This window comes from Marmota marmota, unplaced genomic scaffold (genome assembly GCF_001458135.2).
Source record: "Marmota marmota marmota unplaced genomic scaffold, marMar, whole genome shotgun sequence".
NCBI lineage: Eukaryota > Metazoa > Chordata > Mammalia > Rodentia > Sciuridae > Marmota > Marmota marmota.
The window spans coordinates 5416380-5438978 of NW_025999880.1; the positions used below are offsets into that span (position 1 = coordinate 5416380).

At 48.7% G+C, this 22599-nt stretch overlaps 1 protein-coding gene across 1 annotated transcript in view; it reads right to left on the reverse strand.

Moving 5' to 3' along the window:
• The window catches only part of Msi2 (musashi RNA binding protein 2), a 371527-nt gene that overhangs the window by 4653 nt on the left and 344275 nt on the right, over nt 1–22599 (reverse strand). The window contains exons 12-13 of the mRNA XM_048788477.1: nt 4057–4265; nt 2261–2333 (exon numbers count right to left, since the gene is read on the reverse strand). Of these exons, the coding sequence (XP_048644434.1) occupies nt 2292–2333; nt 4057–4265 (251 nt within the window). The 3' untranslated portion in view covers nt 2261–2291. The remainder of the gene's footprint in view (nt 1–2260; nt 2334–4056; nt 4266–22599) is intronic.

Sequence of the window (22599 nt, forward strand, 5' to 3'; positions counted from 1 at the left end):
GGGGGGGGGGCTAACACCTTTCTGAGATCACAGCCTGGGAAATCTGAAGTCTAAGCCACGCCTGATGCCCAGGCGAGGGCAGCTCCGTGACTCCTTCGCTGATGGGCTATAGGACTGGAGGCTTCTTGTGGTTATGGCAGGAAGGGTCTCGCCAGCTAACGGGTTGCGTTTGGACTTCCAGCCAGCTGGTCCAACTGCACATTGACCAGATAGTTTAAACTTGCTTTCAAAACTAAGTGGTAACGAAAAACTTTTGCCTTTAGTAGATACCCATGGATAACTGAAGGTGCAAATGTATACTAAAAAAATTCATATTATATACCAAAGGATTGAAGGTTGGGATACTTAAAAAAAAACAAAGTACACCACAACCCACTTGGGAAGACCAAAACTAAGTTCAGGACTCAAAGACTTGCTGAATGGGTCGCCCTGAATTGGCTGTGGGTCTGGGCCCCTCTTTTATGGATGGCACCAAATGTCAGAAGGGCACCTCTGCTGGGGACAAAGTGTATATCTGGCTAGTCCCCAACAGCCACGGTGTGATCCCGTGACTCGACTGGCTCACTTAGTTCCTTCTGGAAGGGGTAGGCTGCTGCCTCCATTCTCTTGGCTACGTCAGCCTTCTTTGGAAACTGAGTCCTAGAGTTGGGTGAGGGAGATGAGCTGACTTCTGCCTACCCCTACCCCTTGGAGGGCGCTGGGGGGAGGAGGTCCACACTCCTGGGAAAGGAAGGGAAGGTGGAGCACCAGCATCTCAGCAACTGGCTGCCAAGGCTCTGTGGAGCCCAGTGATTGTTTAATTCCCTCTTCATCTGACTCCATGGGGGTGGGGGCTGGAGCTCTCTTCAATCCCCAGTCTTTGGATCTATCGGTCCTCCCTGCTCTACAGAGAAACCTTTCTGGGCCCCCAAACCCAGCTTAATTAGTAGCGAGAAGCTCTCCTTCAAACTGTTAGTGGCCTCTGGCTCTGGCCAGCAATGGCTGGGTCAGTGCTTGAAGGGGAGTGGAGGTGAGGGCTGGGGAGAATTCACACACATGGCTTATTGGGTTAAGAGAGGCAGCTGCGTTAGTTGAGGTGATTCCTTAGCAGCAACATGAGAGGAATCCAGAGATTTGTGGAGCTTAACTCAACCTGGTCCCCAGCTGGTCTCACCAGACCCAGTCCTGGCTGACTCAGGGCTGGGAGCAATCACTCTGCACCAGAGACCCAACACAGGCCTTTTCTATCCCACTCCAAGAGCAAAAGGCTCTTGTGCGCCAGTAGGATTTCCCGAGTGGAACCCATTCTCAGGCCTCAGCTGTCGCCCTCCCACTTCAAGGAGACCGGCTGGTGTTCCAACCCACTCCCCTCAACCTCATGTACTAATGCAGCACACATCTAGTGCTTTCCAGGATAACCCCACTCCCTGCTTGGAGTTCTTCCCAAGAATGACAGACACTCATTTTTGAGGAGAATGTGGCAGGAGGCTTGCTCACTGCCCGCCCCAACCTCCCTCTCCTCTGTCCCACCCCCTCCATATCCCCATCAAAGTGATTTAAAAAAATGTTTAATTAACTTGAGCTCAGTTTAAAAGGTTAGGAAACTGGCAGGGATCCAAATCCACGTTATGCAGGTGATGTCGTTAATTTAATTTGCTTTTTGTGCGGTAATCTGGATAATTACTCAGTAGTTACTGGCAAAAATGTTTTCTTTTCACTAAAAGATGGAGTCTGGCTGTTTGACGGCATGAATCCCATTGGCTGAGCCCCAGAGAGCCCTGGAGAGCTGAAAGGGCCCAGCAACCCACAAGGTCAGCTCACAGGACCTTCGGGAGTGGCCATGGTCCCGGTCTCTGTCCCCAGGCTTGGCAGAAGTCCAGAAGTTCCCTACCTCCACCCCCACCCCATGGGCATAGTACGAAATCGCCTTCCAGTTTCCCACACTCTTGATTGTATTTCAAGACAGAGAAAGATGACGGTAGGGACGATACAGAAGTGGAATCAAAAGAACCAACTCAAGAACCAAAAAACCCCAAAATAAAAAAAAAAAAAAAAAGAGAGAATAAAAAAAGGTGAGGTCATGATTAAAAGCTGGAGGAAGGGATGAGAGATTAAAAGACTGGATTTGTTCTTGCCCCCACCCGCCTGAAAAGGGGTCCAGAAAGAGGAGGGAGAGATGTTGATGTGATGAGACAAGGGCATGCTCATACATGTATGACCAGTGCACATACATGTACGGACACACCGGCAGGGTGGAGACACATGGCAGAGACGGTAATACCTCAGAGTGAGATGGCAACGAAAGCACCTGCTCAATGGTATCCATTTGTAAAGGCCGTTGCAATCAAAGGTCCCTAAAATTGCACAATTGTTAAGGTCATCAGTGCGCTATACATGGGAACAGATTGTCATATTCTGGGAAAGAAAATTATCTCTAGGACTAGTCTGTGGTTGCCAGCATGAATATGTAATTCTGAGACACCGTGCCATGAGGGACCAGGATGACATCCTCTCCAGCTCCAGTCCCTCCCTACCCCATGACCCCCACCCCAGCCTGTCTGCTTACACAAGGGAAACCAAGAGCCAGATTCAAAGGGGTGGGTGTGTAGTGGGGCTCATGCCCCAAATGACAGGCATGGGGGCCCTGACCCCAAAGAGCAAAGATAAGGACCTGTGTCTGTCCCGGGTTCCAATGGTTCAAGCTGGGGAGAAGAAATCCCAGTGCAGACAAACTATGTTGCTATGTGGGGTTTTTCAGAGAAATCACTGCAGCATACGGGTCCAAAGACTCAGGTTTTCAAAAACAAGTAGGGTCTATGTTTCTGGACACTGAAAATGGAAATGAGTCGTGTTCTAAGTGGTGATAGACGGTTCCTCAAGTCGATGCAGCTCTTGGATGAATAATAACATTCTGGATTTGGTACTCCAGTTGATCCAAAAGGATTAGACTCATCAAACTACTGACTCAAGTGAAACTGTCTTGGGAGTGAAACTGAACAAGGACCCAGGCAGCACAGATAGGACTGGCAGATGAGTGTGTGTGTGCAAGAAAGAGAGAGATGGGGAGAGAAAAATGTGTGTATGATTGTGTATGCACAAGTGTAATGCACGGGGGCATGGATGGGGCCGCCCTGGTGCCCCAGACTGTCTGCACAGGCTCTGTTCTCCCCAGCGTAGCCCTTAAGGCAAAGCTTGCCCGCTCTCTCCCACACGTGAAGTCTGACAGGGACGTGACCTGGGACAGCAGTCACTCCCATCTCAGCTCAAAACCAAACTGCCTCCAAAATGCCGAGGCGGGCTAGGGCAGGGGTTGGCCAGTTTTCTGTTTCCAAAATGGAAGGGGAAGCGAGCAAGTGGGGCTCAGGCACATTCATGCTCACACACCAGGAGGGAGAAGAACAATACAATCTGAAAACAGCATGCAAATCTGTTAAGCAAATTTCCATTGCCTGGATTAGTCAGATTATAGAACCACAGAGCATTACAAATATCAAATGCATCTGGCCTTCGGGGGGGCCACAGCTAAAGAACGCAAATGGGAACTTACTTGGAACCTGGAAATTGTAAGAAATGTTAGCAAAAGAAATGGCCTGGGAGGGGGCTCGCCCTCCTCACCAACTCCCAGGTACCAGAGCTGCCAATGGACATCAGTCGGGGACTCTGCTGACTAAGATGACTACCCCTGATGTGAGGGGGGTGGCTTGACACTGAGGACCTACTATGTGCAGGGTGCACACTGTTTCTGCTCATTCTCACCCAATGTTTGGAGGGAGGTAAACTATTCTTGTTCTGCAGCCAGGTACGTGAGGTTCACGGGGTTATGTAAGTGGCTCAAGGTCGCAAGGGCTGAAGGTGACGGAGTGGTGACATGAATCTGAACTGCTCACATACGTTCTAGTTCATCACCGGGCCACTTAGGAGGTCCTTGGTATGTGTCTAGACAGAGCAGCGTCAGCCTTCAGTAGCTGGCGGGACCGTTGATGGGGACCCACTGTCCTCTCCTCTGCCCCTAACTCATGGGCTGCAAGGAGTTGGTCAGGTAACAGGAGGCAGGAGGGCAGGAAGGCAGGTACTTACAGCTATGCCGTGGCCGAAGCCCGAGCCCGGCTGTGGGCTGGCCGCGCTTATGTAATTCCCCACTCCGGAGTCCTGGCTGGCAGGGCCATAGAGATCGGCGACAGGTCCTGGGCTGTTGGCCCCCGGGAAGCCTCCGGGCCGCGCCGGGTTGGAGCCTGCCGGGGAAGCGGGCGCGCCAAAATTCGGTTGAGCACTGTAGCTATTCAGGACTGGTGTGCAGAGAATAGAGCTGGGTATGAGGCCAGAAGCCAGGCATGCACCGATCATTACAAGCCAAACACTCGAGAAAAACAGCTGAGGCCCAACTTCTAACACTCAACCAAGGCCATGCGAAAACATGAGCAGGGACTCAAGAATACTCAGCCCAGGCTACTACTAAGAAGCTTGGAGCTCCAAAAATAGAGAAGAAAAAAAACGATCATTCAACACACTACGGCAACCAACCGGAGGTGCTTCACTGCCCACCAAATTATCACAATAGAAATAGAGATATATATGGAGGAGAGAGAAAGAGAGAGAGAGAGAGAGATTTTTTTTTTTCACATCTGAATTGACGCTCATGCAGTCTTCTAGATTTGGGCACGTTGAGACAGCATTCACATCCCATGCAAACTACAAAGGAACTAGTTTTAGACTACACATTGTGTTAATATTGATATTAAAACGTGACAGGAAACAAAGCAATTTGTGTCTAGGAAAAAAAAATCTTTGGGGAGGGGATTTTTAAATTTTTTTTTGTGTGTATGTTTCATTTTTCTTTCTTTTCTTTTGGATCCATTAAATGACAAATTTGTTTAAAGGAAAAAAAAAGACAAAAAAAGATCTCCATTCTGCATCCCTCCCCCACCCGTTCCCCCTCCCCACTGGCTACTCCCTCCTTTCCCACCCCTCCCATTTATATCCCTGCATGAAAGTCATTAATACTGAAGTGGTCGGAGGATGGGTTATGTCATGGAGAGTTCGGGCATCTTAACGTAACGGTAATGATGGCGACAGAGGGTTCCCTTTTGGGGTGGAGAGCAGGGGATGGAGGGAGGGGATGGGGTGGGGATGGTAACCTGAAGGTTGGGCTAAAGCTGGGGTGGAGCCAATGGTCCTACAGGACACCCACACACTCACCTCCTGCAGGAGAAGGAAAGGGGGGGATTTAAACCCTTTTTTCCTTTTGTTTAAACAACAACAACAAAAAAGACAAAGAAGTATGAATGCAGCATACCAACTAAACCAATTTATAGCTAAAGCTTATCTGTCCGAAATGCCTGCTCTGTTAGTTATCCTCAGGTATAAGCTCCACACTGAGAAAAAGAAAGCCTGGAATGCACCTTTGTGACAGAGGACCGACCTGACACCCACACACCTGGAGAGTGGCAGGTTGTGTCTGGGAATGGGGGTGGGGGGGGAGGCAGAGCGTGATGCTTCCTCAGGTTCTTCAGTCTGCCTCCCCCGAATCCCATCATGCCCTTCCCAAAGAGGGGCACAGTCTATCGACCAGGTTAATTTTATCTCATCTTTATTTCCCTTTAGTAGTTTAAACTTCATTTTCTTTTCCAAAATGGAATAAAACAAAACAAAAGAATCACCAACTCTTTTTAATGGTAAAAGTTAAGTTCTCGTTTCAACCTCATGGTGAGTCTGGGGCTGGCCGCTTTAGGGCAACAGTCTGGCAGGAGTGGCCGGTCTCAGCATCACACTCCTAGACGTCTTTAGTTCCACAAGGCTGCAGGCTCGCCTCTCCCTTCTGCCTCCCTCGGCATCCCCTCCGTCCAAGACAGCTGCCTTCCAGGGCAGAAAGGAAAGAGCATCTGAAGTGGACATCAGAGTCGCTCTTGCCTGGGGGCCTGTGCAGAGGCCCTCACTTCTCCTGGGGCTTTGAAGAAGCTACAAGTGGATTGATTGTCACCCACTTGTCACAGGTGTGGGAAGAGACTGATGATACCCCTCACTGCCAGGCTGGCAAAAGACCAAGTGGGGACTTGAAGACACAAAGGAGACCCATCCAAGCTGAGTCTGGCTCCGGACTCAGCAGAGAAAATAGAAACTGTTGCCTCTGGAAGCCCCAAGGTGAGCCCCCGAAGCTGCAGCCCATAAATGAACAAACAGGCTGATGGAGAGAAGAGGTTAGAGAGAAGGAGAAAAAGAATTATAGCTTAGCGCAAGCACCAATGGCTTATTTGGGAATGTGCTGGAAGACAAAGGGGACTGGGATGTTTGAATATAGAAGATTAAACTTGCAGATAACATTTGGCCCGTCTCACTCACGAAGGCAAATATCAAGCCGAGATATTCAAACGGCGGTATTATCTTGGTAGAACACCTCCCCCGCAGCCCTCAGACAGTGGACTTCTGGTTTCTCGGGCATTGGAACCCCTCCCTCTACAAAGAGCAAACTCCCCTGTTCTGTCTTAGGGTAAGAGGGTGGGGTGGGCTTGGGGAGGCACAGTGTGAGATGAAGGGGAACATTTTCACCTCTGGTGGGATGCAGATCCAGGAAGATGCTGGGCAGGAACACCTGTCTAGGGGGTAGAGAGGAGGAAGGTTTTGGTGCTGACTCCTTCTGGCAGGAAAAGGGCCCTAGATACTAATCCAGCCAGAGTAAGGAGCCTTGGAGACAGGACACAGCATGGCCATGGAAGGACTGCTGTCCAGAGATGCCCGCCTCCAGAAGCTCAGAAGGCAACCTGTGTGCACAGAGGCCTGGTGTCTAAGAGTCGGCCTGAAGGGAATTTCATAATGAGCAGCTCATCTTCGGTCTGGATCACCCCTCCCCTGCTCAGTCATCTTCCATCAAATGACACTAAAATCACCGTGGAGAAGGCGCTGTATTAGAATGCAGCTTTTAAACCCCCAAGTCCCATTTTATTATGCACTTGCTCATCACAATGCCTGAGTCCCAGCCCAAAGTCACCTTGCAAATATCCCTCAGCCAGGGGCGGGAGACTGGGCCACTGGGTCCCCACCAGAGGGCGCAATGGGCAGGCTATCAACACTAGCTGTGGGCGGGTCTCCTCCAGGGGCAGTGGAAACTGCACCTTCAAGGGCTGGGCACTCAGGAGAGATGTCTCCAAGCTCCACAGTCACCACCTGCCTCTGTCTCTCTGTGGCAGAAGAACCATGCCCCAGGGAGCGTGCTCAAGTCCCCAGTCAAGCCATCTGAAAATCCAGGCATCTTTGGGAAGACTCAAAAAACAACAGCTCTGGCTGGCAGGACAGAATGAGGATGGACACTTAGCACATAAACTTGTCAGGACTGTGCCTGCTGTCAGATATGGGAAGTATCAGGGACAATGCGATTTTCTTCTTTCGGGAAGTCAGTGTCATTTCACATATGGAACACTGGCTGGCTACACGGTAAAGGGGGTCATCTGAGGACCCCCTCTCCTGGGGAGCCGAGAGAGACAGGGGGCATGCCTGCCGCTGAGCAGCCTCTGCCGTGAGGGTGCTTTCTGCAGAAGCCACTCTCCAGTCAATCCTCAGTGTCCTAGGTGGAAGGCACCTTCCTCCAAGCACGTGGCTAGAATTGGTCCTATATACTAGGATCAGGTTAGAAAAAGGACAGAACATCACTCTTAATGGTCAAGGGCACCTTGTCCACTGCTCTGCTATGGTGTATGTGTATATATAGGGAAGAAGTAAATATTGTTGAATAAACAGTGTTGAGATCGATAAATTGGATATTATAATGCCTGTCCCAGAAGAGGGCAATGTCTTGCAAACACCTTGGCATTTCTGCAATATAAGCTGTGAGTGCTAAGTGGCTTGGGACGAGCCTTATACCAGGCTGGTCGTTTGGGGGCTCATTCCTCCATCATAGGCTCTGGGCAGTGTCCATAGCAACAAGCTAATCCTGGGCAAGTTCCTTCTGAACCTCACACCTCGACCACCCAGCATCCTCTGGGCTTTCCCAGTCCAGGCAGTACCCTCAGGAGGTGGCTACAGTGTAGAGAAAGGGGGCACTGGACTTGGAGTCAGAAGACCCATGTGTGACCCTGGCACCAACCTGCCAGCTGTGTGCCTTGGTCCAAGCCCCTCCAGCCCATGCCATTGTTTGTAATGTGAGTGATGTTTGCCTTATTCAGACTGACGCTGGGCTGCTGCGAGAGTGAAGAAGAGAAAGTGCTCTGTGACTTGTCAAATTTAAAACAAATACTCTCATTTTTGAGATAGTTGTGTATGCAGAGCCCAGCAAGGCAGGTGCCATATGCAGATTTAGGAAAATCTGATATAGGAAAATGCAATCCACTTGCCATACAAATCAGGAGGTGATTTACAAAAAGATCCAATTCATCCGCTTCATGCATATAATCATCTTGGACCTGAAGGAAGGACTACAGGGGTGGGGGAGGGAAGCAAGGACACTAAATCTCACTGAGGACAGCAAGAGGAAATGCACTTGAGTGAAAGGTGGAGGCATCTTACATGGACCAGAAGGAGGGGCTTCCTGTCCACCAAGGAAATGCCCTGATGGCTGACCCAGGAAAGCCCAAGAATCTTATCCTGGAGACCTTAACAGAGATGGGTGCTGTAGGCTCAGACACTCACTGGTGCTAGACTTGAAACTTGTGGGTACCTTCCCCCAGGGTTCTAAAAAGAGCCGGGGGAGATGTGTGCTGACGTGTGTCACAGTCTGCAAGTGGCTCTGCCTACCTGTGGTTAGAAGGGGCTGGATTGAGAGTGAAGTTAATCCTTAAGGATAGGGAAGTGGTGGGAGTCAGAACAGCTTCGCTTAGGTCTAGGAACGGTGTGGAAGTCTAGACATTTCTATATCCGTCTTAAATATCTTAGGCAAAAAGCTACAGCCAAGGATCCTGGGGCTACCCCTGGAAAGGCACCTCTGGTGCTAAGACCTGAAAACCAGACTATGAATGATCCAGAGAATGCTACTGTGACAAAATCCTCTCCAGATGAGCTCAGCCCACATATCTGTGACAAGCCAGGGGTCCACTGAGTTCCAGCCCTAGGCCAGGCTCCTGGTTTGGTGGGTCTCACATTTCCCCAAAGGGCATGGCCACCCTCAAGACATTTCAGTCATTTGCTTTGTGAATCATCCACGACTGCCAGGTTTCATTTCAGGCAGGGAACCCTGGTGGCCCCTGCCACTTTTCTAGGACAGAACCTCTTCCCTGCCCAGTCAGATGATGCTGCTCAGGGCGAAGCCACTGCAACGGAGAACCCAACCTCTCTAGGTCCAGGGCAGAAGGGAACGCGCTACCAAAACAAAGTTAATTGCACTCTGCATTTCTGAGTGAAGCAGAAGGGAGTCTGGGCTGACTGGTATCATGGCCCCTGTTCCTGGCCCCTATCTCCCAATGGAATGGATGACTGAGTGCAGGTATGGTCATAAGTCTGTGTGACACTCTTAGAAGGCAGGGGTCATGTTAATCCATCAAACTGGATTTTTAGGGATTTTGTTTGTTTTAGAGAAATTGAAGAAACTAATTAAATCATGGCCCCCCTCCAACACTCACCTTGGCCTTCATGTTGTCTACATTGTGCTTCTATATTTCCCTTGGCCTGAAACTCCACAGTGGCAGGACTGTCTCCCTGTTAGCAAGGAATTCCCCAAGGTGGGCTATGGAGTTGTTAAGGTTCTTGCAGGACCTGGCAGGTTCCTTGATCAGATGGCATGGACTCTGGAGCAAGAGTGCCCCTCCTCTATTCCCCTACAACACTGGACACTCAGTGGATGCTGTGTCCACAGAGCCTGGTGGATGCTGGTATCAGAGACCTTCATAAGTCCCTCTCAATAATCAGCCACTCCTTGAGGGCTCTGAAGAATGGCTGCTAAACAGCCCCAGACCCTCCCGGGGAACAGAGCTAGAGAGGCCACACTGTAGTCTCCTTACTGCATCCTCTGAAGGCAGATGGGCAAATGGCAAGGGTCAGCAAGGAAAGATAAACCCGTAAGGGAAGGACAACACTCGGTTGTATGTGATCACAGAGGGTCTCACGCAGAGCAAAGCAGAAGTCTGCCCAACCAGTATGTCCCAGGGATCCTTGGCTCCAGCTTTCCTTTCGGAGCTTAGCCTGAAGGTAGGAGAGACAGACAGTGAAGGCCAGCAATTTGTCCAACCTGGGGAAATGGTAGGACACGCTAAATTAAAATCAAATCAGTTCAGGGGCCCAGATGCAGGGACAATCAATTTTATCCACAATATATTTTTAAAGCTCTGCTGAAATTCAGGCAATTTCAACCGAGAAAGGGAAGAATACTTTCAAATGGGGAGGTGGTGGTGGTTAAGAGAGCAGGGTGCTGGTATTAATTTTCCATGGTCTTCATATGTGAACAGGTATGTTACAGAGAAGAGCAAACTCAGCCTGGGGAGAATATCATGCCAGTCGTGGTGTATCCATTGATGCTTGGTTCATCTGCATGTTTCATGGGACACGTGGTGAGAGTCTGCTCTTTCACATGCTGACAGGACAGTTGTATGCTGGTCCAAATGTGGTTACAATAATGCCAACCAACCGCAGTTTCCACTTGTTTTCTTGAAATTTAGCCCAGTTCAGACCACTGTGGTTGGTGTTGATGCCTGCCAATCAATGTCAGCAGGTCTCAAGTAGTGAACCGATAGGCATGAGAACCTAAGACTTGTTGGCTAATTCTTTTGTAGGAAGATCTTAGCTTCCGGTGAAGTCACACCTCACCCAACCCTCAAGAGCTAACTTCACTATCAGTGAATTCTAAAGCCCTCCTATAACACAGTGATCATAAAGCTGGGGATTCTCACAACATTCAGAGCAGAATGGACCCATCTGAGGAAGGCTTTGTGGTCAGGACGATGCACTTTATATTGAGATTCAACCTTTTCTTTACAGCTTGGTGCTTTTTTGTTATCAGCTCTGATCAGGGCCTATGAGTGTGTCTCAAGCTCACAAAGAACATGCTGAGTGGGTTCTGGGTGGGCTGGCTGGGAAGGTGGGTGAGGGGAAGATGGAGGTTATCTGTTCATGGTATAAATCCTGGGGATGCAGCATCCTTCAGTGGACCTGGGCCTAGTAGTCACAGAAACCAGGCTTTTTAATCAAGAGGGCAAAGAAAGAAGGTTCTGGAGTCAAACTCAAGTTCTTGCTTCTCCTAGCCCCCAGGGGACCTAGGGGCTCAGTTTGTCTACAGGGTTCTAGAAGGAAGAGGCCCTGGGAAGGGAAAGGGAACCAGGCCCTGCTGGTGCCTGAGCATCATGGAGTCTGTGACTGGCACTGGCACAGGAGCTTGTCCTTCTGTGTGAACTGTCTGACAAACATTTATGGTTTGGCTGAAGCGGGTGGGGTTTTAACATGAACACCTGCTACATCTTTCCCTAGGCTCATAGACTTGAGAGTCCAAGCCTACACTGGTTAGAAGCTGCAAGGAGTAGCAGACAAGGAGACCCAGCAGAGACCACAGCACCCTCGTACTGTTGCATTAAGCCATCCAATGGCTGGGCATGTCACCTGAGATGACCCAGAGCCTGTGCTTCCTCATCCAGCCCCCCGGGCCCTGAGAAGCAGAAGGAAATAGGGAGCATGGTGTCTGGAAACAACTCCCTCCTCTCTCTTGAACAGTCTGGTCAGTCCTACTTCAGTTCTGAGAATGTCCCTTGCTTTGATCTGGTGATTGCCTTTCTCCTCAAGGCACATCCATCTCTCTAACTTTCAAAAAGAAACAAGTCTGGCTTTGCCCCATGTGTCCCCAGCCATCTTCTCTGTGCTCAGTATTTCCCACTCTTAATGCCACATCCCTGTCCCCACCAGAGGGGTCAGATCCTTGTTTGTGTCTTGCACACATTTTCTGTACTACAAATACATTAAAATACTACGAAATCCAAGGCCAGGACTACAGGCTTAGGAGTTGGGCCTCATGTATTCTCCATCATGATGAAGTACTATATAAGAATCAGATGTCACCCTGTAGCTGTTAAGAAGCATGGGGCAGGGGACAAGAGAGGTGAAAGTGAATGAGACAAGAAGCACTAATCTTCTAGAAGCTGTGGCTTCAGAGGATGCCACGCTGCAGTGACAACTGAGACTAACTGGGCACTTCCGTGTTCCTGTCGGTAGGTTCTTCCCACCATTTTTTTTTTCATTCACCTAACTTATAAGCTGGGCTTTATTAGCTGTGTGTTAAAGAAGGAAAGCCAGGGTTTGAGCAGCTAGGGAACATATCCAGTGCCACCCAGTGTCTCACACAGGCCTGCACCCAGCTCTAATGTGAAGGCAATTGTGTTACACAGGGAGGGAGCTGTCCCTCCTGGGATCACAGATGGACACATTTCTTCTGTTCAGTTGGATCTTTCTTTGCTCCAGAGAAATGGCAAATTTGAGGGCAAGGAATCAACTTCTCAACCCTGGTGTGGACAACCTTGGAGTGGGCTTGGGCCTTGTACCCTTTCCAAACTGGGAGCTCCATGGTAGTGCAGATGTGTTCCCCATCAGACTGGGGACTCTCCAAAGTTGGGTAGTATATGCCAAATGTGAAAGGGGACTTATCTCTGCTGAGGACTAGACCTGACCTGCATTGTGTCACATCCCAAGGATCAATGAGCTTCGGAGCACAAAGCAGCACCCAGTCAGTATTGATGGGCAAGGGCACTGTGAGAGGGAATGTAAGCCCTGGACTAGCCTGGACTCCTGCTCCCCTCCCTGAAAGTGCCTGGACCCAGTGGAGCACCCAGAGGGCTGACCTCAAGTGTCAAAAGACCACTCCACTCTGCTGAGGGCAAGTCCAGTGGGGAGCTGGAATACCCTAAGACTGATCAACATTTACTAGAAGCTGTGGCTTCAAAGGATGCCAGACTGGAAAGTCATAACCAACAGCAACTCACTGCCCTGGGCTCCAGCAGCCAGGGGGTAGGGTGGGGAGGATGCCCAGGGGACAGCCCCTTGAGGACCTGTACAAAAGGCTTTCCACTTGAGCAGCCCGTCTTTAATGATTATAAAGGCACAGGAGTTTAATCCATTTTTGATGTAAGCACTAATAGCTCTGTGTCCTTGAAGTTCAAAGCGGGTGCATACATGTCACTAATTAGCCAAGCATGGAGCCATTCAGCTCCCTCTCATGTTTCTAATTAGGTCTTTAATAACAAACAAACTCCGACCTTACCAAAAGGCCCCATTCGTCAGACAGTCAAGGAGGCCGGCTGCTTCCCTGTTTATGGTTCTATCAGGCTGCTTGTTCTATGTGTATAATGCTGCTAATTTCAGCCAGGACAGGCCTGTCCCCAAGAGAAGCAGGGAAGTCACATAAGAAAAAAGATACCTTAGCCCATCCTGGACGTGGTCTTCCTGGCCCTACTGTGAATACCCATGATAGGCGGGAGAGCCCTGGGCCCAAGAAGAGGCTGGGGTGCCAGCGACAGTCACAGAGATGATGTGAAGCTCTACCTTCAGCAAGAACCAGGTGGCACTTGAGCCTGTGGTTACACACTGCACTTGCCTGGGGTCCACCCTGACGGATTCTGATTTGATGGCTTCAAAGTGTGGCCTGGATACAGGGAAGTTAAAAAAACTCCTCAGGTGATTCTAACATGAAGCAAAATTCAGAACTACTGCACTGACTCCAATCTCAGGGCTGATTTGCTCATCACCAACTATTAACAGGCCCATTTTATTCCTCCTTTTTGGGTACTAGAGATTGAATCCAATGGTAGTGCTCTACCACTGAGTGACATCCCCACCCTTTTTTATGTTTTGAGACAGGATCTTGCTAATTTACTGAGGCTGGTCTGAATTTATAATCCTTCTCCCTCAAACTCCCGAGTAGCTGAGATTACAGACATGTGCTCGTGCTCAGCTAACAGGTCCACTGTTACTAATGACAGCCAAATCCTAAAAGTCTCAATCAACTGCAATTAATGATGGAAATCTGACAAGAGATTTTAAAAGCGATACACACAATTCTGGAAATATTCAGTCCCTCCCATTTCCTTGTACATTAAACAATGCATGACCATGTTCAAGTGCATCCCCACCAAGTTTCCTGTCACTTGAAAGCTCATGGCTTTCTCCCCACTCACTCCTCTCAGATCTTAAACCACTGTCATTTGCCACTAATTTCACCCTCAAGGACAAGAAATTGGAAGCTTTGGAAACAGCAGCAATACAGAGCTGTAGAGTTGAAATGTCCCAACTTTTTCTTCTTTTTCTCTGCACTTATGCTGCCTGCTTTTTTTTTTCTTAAAGCCATTTTTCATCCTTATTGGATTAATCTACAAGGCAACCTCTCTCCCTAGGCGGGGGAAGGGTTGTAAGGAAGAGAAGCCTCTCAGCTGTTTGGACCTTGAAGGTCAGGACATGGATAGTGAAGACAATCCCTAAACACAGGCTAATCCCAAGCATGTCACTCCCAACCTGAACTGAATGCACTTTACAAGACAAGTGGGCAGGGAGAAAAGACTGGGAACTACTTCAGTGGAAGGTGTTTAAAAGACTATCAAATGAACCTTGTAGAGCTCAATAGACAACAGCCAGAAGAAAAACGTGGCAGGAACATAACAGCAAAATTGGTTAGGGGCTTCCTCCAACATTGGTCCATGTTATCTGGTTTTGCTGCTGTACTTCGGGTCTTTTCTTTGGAAGAGGGTGTGGCTTGGGTCCGTGCCTTACTGACCTCTTGATTCCAGGGCATTGCAGATCCTGTGTGAGGATTGCAGTCTGTGATGCTAAGCTCTTCTCCCCAAATTCAGGAAAAAGTCCATCCTCTCCAGGTTAATTTCAGAAATAACTTCCAGAAAGAGGAGGAAGCAGAGCTGGGGAATCAGGCTGGGAAATGCACAGGGAAGCTGGGCTGGGCAGCTTTTCTCAGCCACGTTAGCCTTTACCACAGGCACCCAGGTTTGCATTGTTTATCACAGACCTGGACAGACCATTTTATTAATATTAATAAGTAGCCAGGAACAAAGGGCCCCTTTATTTTTAGCTTTCTCTAATTGTGTAGTAATTACTCATCTACAAAACAAATGAACCCGTGCTCGCTGTTACCATGGTATCAGGAATCCAGCCTCCCTGCAGAATGATTGGCTGAAGAGCCCGCTGCACCCTCCTGTGGACCCTCCCCTTTCTCCACCATTGGCCCAAAGCAAAGCCCCAGCAACTGGGCAGCCAATCGCCTCCCAGCGCTAGGGCTGGGCTGTGTTTCCCAGCGACCCTCCAGATGCAGCCCTCGCAGCGGTGTATCTAAGGGGATGTTGACTCTTCCCTGCGGATAACGTCTGTCTTCCCAGAGAATCCCTCCCAGGTTCCACCCCCTGGTTTCTTTTAGGTTGTGGCTAACTTCCTTTGGCCTTGTTTTGAGTTTATAAGGTTCCCTTCAAATAATTCCTTAAGCTCCCTCTTACCCAACCACGCCTCCTCTGGACCTCCACTGCCTGCCATTTGTCTGAAAGGATTCAGGGACCAGAAGTCAGACCTGAAATGTCAGCCAAAGAAGGACAGGCAGAATCATGGCATTAAGTCTGCAATAATAGAAGCGGGTGCAAAAAATACCTATAATGCCTTATGAAGCCACTTGTAAATGATTTGGGGTTCTCTCCTAAAGATGTTAAGAATTGGGAACAGTTGTAGGTTTTTTTTTTTTTTCGTGCAGTTTTAAAGTTGCAGTCTTGTTCAGGCATTGCTGAGCTGGTACAGCAGAGCATCTGCTGATAGTGTTTGAGACACACTGAGGCTCAAATCCTATCCTATCTCTGCTACCTCAGATAAGATACTATCTTCTCTAAGCTGCAGTTTTAATCTCTAAAATGGGAATGGGAGTTGGGCACGGTGGCAAATGCCTGTAATCCCAGCAACTTGGGAGGTTGAGGCAGGAGGATCATTAAGTTTGAGGCGGCTTTAGCAACAGCGAAACCCTGTCACAAAATTTTTTAAAAAGCGGGGAGGGGGCTGGAGATGTAGTTCAATGCTAGCATACACTAGGGTTTAATCCCCATTGCGTGTGTGTGTGTGTGTGTGCAATAAAAAGGGAATGGGAATGATAGTGCCTACTTCGTGGTGTTATGAGAATTAACTGGGATAAGGCAGGTGAGATTGGTATAGTACTCCTTGCTTTCATATAACAGGTGAGCTTTTATTAACATATTACTATTATCAGCATTTTATTGAAATTGGCTGGGAAGTGTCTCTAGCATTCGATCAACCACTTTCAAGATAGCTTTCCTTTAAGGACTGCCCAGGCAGGTGTGAATTTTAAGATGCTGGCCAGAATCCTCCATTCCATGCCACGGAGTGGATATAATCATGGCTCTGCCATCCTCTGACAGACCTAATCCCAGCAGCCAATCATAGCAGCTCAAAAATATTATTTGCCCACTTCCCAAACTGGAAAAGGGAGACCTTTTACTAAGTTTTTTAAAAAAACTTTCTTTTGTAGTTGTAGATGGAAAACATGGCTTTATTTTACTTGTTTATTTTTATGTGGTGCTAAGGATCAAACCCAGTGCCTCACATGCGCCAGGTAAGTGCTCTGCCACAGAGCTATCGGCCCAGCCTCCTTTTATTAATATTAATACACATCCAGGAACAAAGGGCCCCATCATTTTCTGCATTCTCTAATTGCATACTCATTATTTATCTATGCTAAGAACAAGGACTAGGCTCTAGGCTCTGCTTCCTGGAGGACTGATGGTTTACAGGGTTGGGAAGGCTGTTGCTGCCCTGAGATATATGTAAAATGTCTTTAGAGGACTTCTAACCTCACCTGTCATTAAGAACCAAGCAAGAAAAGAACTTAGGACATGAAGCAAGAGGGAGAGGATGCCCAGGTAGGGCTAACCAGGTGTGGCTTTCTGGCAGTCTGAGTCAGATTTTGAGGAAGCAAAAACAAAGATAGAGGGAAATGAACCGGCAGGAAGGACGAGGGCAGGGGCTGCTATGTGAGCCAAGGAATGGTAACCAACATCTATGGGCACAGAATGAATAACAACTTGTTGGCAGAAGCAAAGCAGATTACGGGAGGGTTCAGGATGCAGCTCAGTGGTAGAGCACTTTCCTAGCATGTGTGAGGCACTGGGTTCCATTTCCAAAAAGTAAATTAAAAGATAATTTAAAAAAGGTCTACCATGGTTTTAAAAAGGGGTTCATGGGAAAGTAAGGTAGAGTCCCCATCAGAGAGTGCTCTCCAGTCTATCTTCTCAATGCCTCACTCCTCTCCTCTTGCTCTGGGTTACAAGCCCAGCCCAGGACCCCTGGTTTAAGGGGGTCAAGATGTTTTCTCTGGTTCTGCTACACAGGTCATCTTCCCTAGATGGTTCTATCCTTCCTAGGTTCTGCTCCTATCAAGAATATAGACTTCCCTTTTCTGCCAAAGTGACCCTATTGATCTGGCTCTCAAGGTGACCCAGAACCTTGTTGTCTCTACTCCCACTCTAAATTCCTCCAATGTCTGTGCCACGTGTCACCTTCTGCATGGAGTTTCCCTGCCATCTGTGTGCCCTGGCCCTGCAGGGACCACCTATATGACAAGCTGGCTCTTACATCAGTTGTGTACTTGGTCTTCCTCAGAAGACTTGGAGCTTTGGAAAGACCATGTCATATAATTCTCCGGCATCTCACCCCAGATGCCAAAGGGCCAGAGTTAATCATCTAATGGGGAAGAGCAAAAGCCCCACTGCCCACTGGGTGCTTGCACACTGACCTGTATCGGGTGTTTATAATGTGTATGAATTATTTCTAACTTGTCTGCCAGCCTCCAATTCTGCCTCTCCAATCTCCCTGGGTACCAATGCCAGGGCTTGTCTAACATGCAAATCTGATGTCACTTCCTGGTTTCAGGCCTCTCCAGGCTCCTTAGCATGGTACCAAGAAAGGACTCTCTGCTGTGGGCTCTGCCCGTATCTGCTTCTCTTCTCTTAATTTATTTAATTTTCCAACCAGAATTAAACTGTTTGCTGGGCTTCAAATTCACTCTACTGTCCTGGAATATGCTATCCCCCCTGGCCCTTTGGGGAGCTCCCATTTGTCCACTGACAGTTGAAATGTTCACTCCCCTGTGAAACCTTCCCTGACACCCAAGCAAAGCTGATCACTTCCTCCTATGTGCTATTTCTGTACATAGGACAGGTTTATGTTATTGGGCCTGTGGCATCATAGTGTTGTTGGTTACCTGTTAAGTCTCCACGCTAGGCTGGTGGGTCCTCAAGGTCATGGACAGTGCTTGAATTCATCCATGAACTTTCAGGGCTGGCTGTGGTAGACACCATTGGTTATCTCCTCAACACCATTTTCCTTTTCCCCCTCTTATCAGAATACAAGTTTTCTTTTGGGATTTCATCCCCCCATCACAGTGTAAGAGCCACTCAATTTAGAGGGAGATGGATCCCTCAATGATTGGTTCTTGTAACCCAGGCCTTCGACAAGCAGCACTAAGCTCTGAACTTTTGTTAGAATTCTGAACCATCTGACCACCTCTTCTTTAGATAGGACAGTGTGATGCAAGAAACGGCTGTAGCCACTTTGCCACCATGAGGGAAACCAACATAAAGATATTATGGGAGTTTGGAAGAGGGCAAAGCTTAGAGAATTACAGAAAAAGGATCCTGAACAATCTACACATGAAGGTTATTCTTCAAAGGATTTTTGAGAATATCAGCAAACAAATCCCTAAACTATTTAACCACATTGAGTTGGGCCTTCTCTTATAGTCCAAAGTACCCTTGAATCAGGCCTAGGAAAGTACCTGCCATGTGTAATAATAATTGTTATACACTCGATAAATATTTGGTGGAGTTAAAAAACTCCATGGCAGATGTGCGCAAGGCCTAGTTCTGGGATCTTTGCCTGAAAGACTGGACTGCAAGATCTTAGGCTGGAGTCATAGCTGACCCAGAACCTAAGGCCAGTTGGGCACTCCCAACATGGCCTTCATTGCTGCTTGTGCCAGGTGTCTGGGTGGCAGGTGAGTCCTTCACAAACCAACATAGCTCCACCACAGGGTTACTTTCTCCAGGGTTTAAATCCAGAGTTTGCTTGACCAAAGTCTTGCTTTGCAGTAACTAGGCATGTGATTCTAGTTTAGTCATACAACCATTCTGCAGTTCAGCTTTCTCACGTAAAACCAAGCCCCAAACTTCTGCCTTCCTCTCTACCTCAGGGGAGAGCTGTGGCAACCTATGTGATGGTGTCTGTATGATCATCAAAACTCTGCAGAAATATAAGGAACCATGATAGGTCCTGGCTTGTCCTTTGATGGTTCTCATCAACTGTAAGGGGCTGACTAGCTTTTGGGATTTCCTGGACCCAATAGTATCCTGACCCAGTGTGGGGTGCAAGGAGCAGGTCTCCTGGTCACTCTCTCATGTGCTCTCCTCGCTTCACAGAGCTGGACAGCTGGGCCTGGGCTCCTGAGAGCTGGCGTGAGGGAGAAGGCCAATGAGCTCAGGGGAGGAGGCAGGAATGTGTCGCCCATTGATTTAAAAGACCATGAACATTCCCCCACTCCATTCACTTTAGGATTAACTTATACTTAGATCTGGGCTGCAAGGCGAGTCACTAATTGCACTAGAGTTGATTTATCAAGTGCACAGTATTTCTATTACAAAATTATTGATTGGAGTCGATGTATTTTACCCTGAACAGGGTTGGTCCAAAAGCCCTGGGAAAATGAATGAAGCTGAGGTCAGCAGCGGGTGCCTGTGCACATTTTTATAAATTCACTGGGGTTAGTGAAATCCAGTGCTGGACTCTTTACGGTGGAAAGTCCTGGCCCTCCCAGAAATGAAAATTTTAACGACCCACTGGGATACAAGGTGCCATTCCCCACAACCAAAGGCTGTAGACTGAAAGATGTCTGTTCAGGTAAGAGACTTTGGGTAGGTCTGGATGGCTGCAGCAGCTGGTCCTAATGGTCACAGATTTGCTCTTCCTCTGGTCCACTGTGCTGGCTCTATTCCATAGCCACACATGTGGCTGCACCCTAGTTCAAGGGTGTCCCTGTGACCTTGCCCTCAGATGGGCCATCCTGGTATCGCAGTCGGCAGGACGCTTGCTGCCCGCACAGGGAGGCTGGTTGGGTCCCCACCTCCCATCCCTCCTTCTTGCTGATGAGGTACAGGAAAGCCACTTTCAGAAATGAAAAGTATCCATTTCCCTTCTTAAAATGAAGCCAACAGCGGACATTATCAAGGCAGAAACAACACATCATCTCCTACAATAGGGACTTTCAGGGAACACAACTGGGTTCCCAGACCACTGAAGGCAAGAACAGCTCTCTGTCTTTATGTCTCTTCTTTCCTGAGTTGCAGCAAATCCTCAATAAATGCTCATTGAAAGCAATAGCTGGGAACCCTGAAGCTGGTGCTACAATAGACCCCAGCAGCAGCAGATCCTCCAGCAATTGGAAGAGTTTTCCAAAGCCTCTCCCCAGAGCCACACAGAAGATTGAGGCAAGTTGGGAGGGGCGCTGTGCTCTCCGTCTTCCGCTACCAGCTCCCCACTTCAGGTCAGGGTACATCTGCAGCAGCCTCGAAGACTAATGATCCTGGTCATTTCCCTCATGCCACCAACCCCCAGGCAGAGCCAGGAGAAGAATTCTTTCCAGATTCCTCTGCCTGGGGCCTCAGTGCCCTCATCCAGCAGTCCCTGCGCATCCTGACTCCGCAGGTGACAGCCAGGGCAGTGTGGCTTCTCTCCATGGAGCTAACATTTCACTCTATCTCAACACATTCTTTGAGGACTTCATGGGCTCTGTGACCTTTTGCTGTGTTCTGTCTCCTGAAATACATAACTTACACCCTAAAGGTGCAGATCCCTCCTGTAGCATTGGGTCAGGATCACTGACCACCCTGAGTTAAAGGGCAGGTTCCAGGGGGCAAGTACTACCTTACTTGACACCAACTTGTGAAGATGAGAGGCACCTCCAAAAGCTCTAAGAGATCTCTGGCATTCCCTTCTGGCTTGTCACCACAGATACAGGAAAGACAGTGTGAGATGGCTGACTACACATGCCCCTGAGTGGAGGGCAGAGACTGCAGGACTGTGCCTGTTCCCCTTCCAGAAGGCCGTCCTGGGGAGACACAGGGAAACTGCAGGTGGCTCTTTTATGGATGTTCCAAGCCCTCCTCACTTCCCCTTCCCATGAAGCTGTGCCTGTCATCTCCACACTAGGATGCCACTCATCCCACGGGCCTCCCTCACCTTCACCAAACCTAAGAGCCAATGTCAACATCCACCTCTTGTGGATGCATGCCCCATTTGCAGGATGTGAGCTCTCAATCCCTTCCCTACCACGTCTCATGTCCCTCCACCCAGGGAGCAGACCACACAGACATGGCTTCCACCTGGACCTGTATCCCTGAAAGGCTGGGAGGGAGCTCACAAAGAACTCAAGGAGCAGAGGGCCTTCAGGGAGGCTCACTGGTGAACCTAAAGAAACAAGAAAAGATCCGTTGCTCTGTTCAAGAACAGTATGAAGAACACAAGAACAAGGAAGAACTTGGAGACTCCTTCCAACCCTGGTTCCATTCTCTTTCACTGAAGTTGGACCATTCGAAACAGATCTCAGTTGGGAAGGCTACAATTGAGGGTGGTGACCCAGTTCTGGACTGGGGGAGTGGGGAGCGTGAGGGGAGGTGGTGGTGGCTGATGGCGAGAACATGGATCCAAGCCCCTTGGCAACATTGAAAATATGGAGCCCCTTCTCTTCCTGGTCCCCGTGCTATCCTTTGGACGGCTGTGCTAGGCCGAGCCGTTGGAGACCCTGTAATATCAACTCAACAATGCATGTTCTACAACTACAGCTACAGCTACCGGTACATCGACTACAGTGCATGCATTTAGTCAGTCCCACAGATACATACAATCTAAGAACAGGCAGGGAGGTGTGAAATGTTTTACTGGACAACAGGTGTTTTGGAGTTGTAACTAATAAAAAAAAAATCGAAAACGAAATTGTACAAAAAAAGACATTTCTCGAGAGTTGGATATGAGTTTGTTTCTTGAACTGTTTCATCTGAACAAGCAAAAACATGCAAACCAGCTGGTACTAACAGGAAGCTGGACACTGAGAGAGGATTAATAGGTGTGGACAAACCTTCCCGCTGAGCGTGCTCAGAAGAGTGTTTGAGAGGAGGTGTGCAGATCCTAGTGTAAGAGAGGCGGGAAAGTATGCCTCAGAGACACTCTCTCACCGCAGCCCCAACCAAGCAAGAGAAAAGACAACAGAAACATGACTTCTCACACTCACCACCAGCATCGGGAGCTCACGTAACTAGATTGGGATAAACTGGCAAGTATAAAGTACAGTAAGGGGTCCTGGCTGGGGCCGGAGATGGGGTTTGGGGGGGCACGCCAGGGGGCTCAGCAGCTCTAAGACTGATATGTGGGCCCACCCATAATGTCACCCTGAAATAAAGTAGTCCGAAAATCTGAACCACTTCCCTCACATTGGGTGGTGGGGGGGAGTCGTTTACCAAACTGGATTTCGGATTGGGTGGGACATGATGGGGCCACTGGAACTGAATGAATACGATCAAAATAAACAAACAAACTCTTGACTGAGCACAAGAAAAGATGATATTTCAAACTACCAGGTGAAGGTGAAAGAAAAGTGACCACTGATAGTGAAGTTATCTAGGA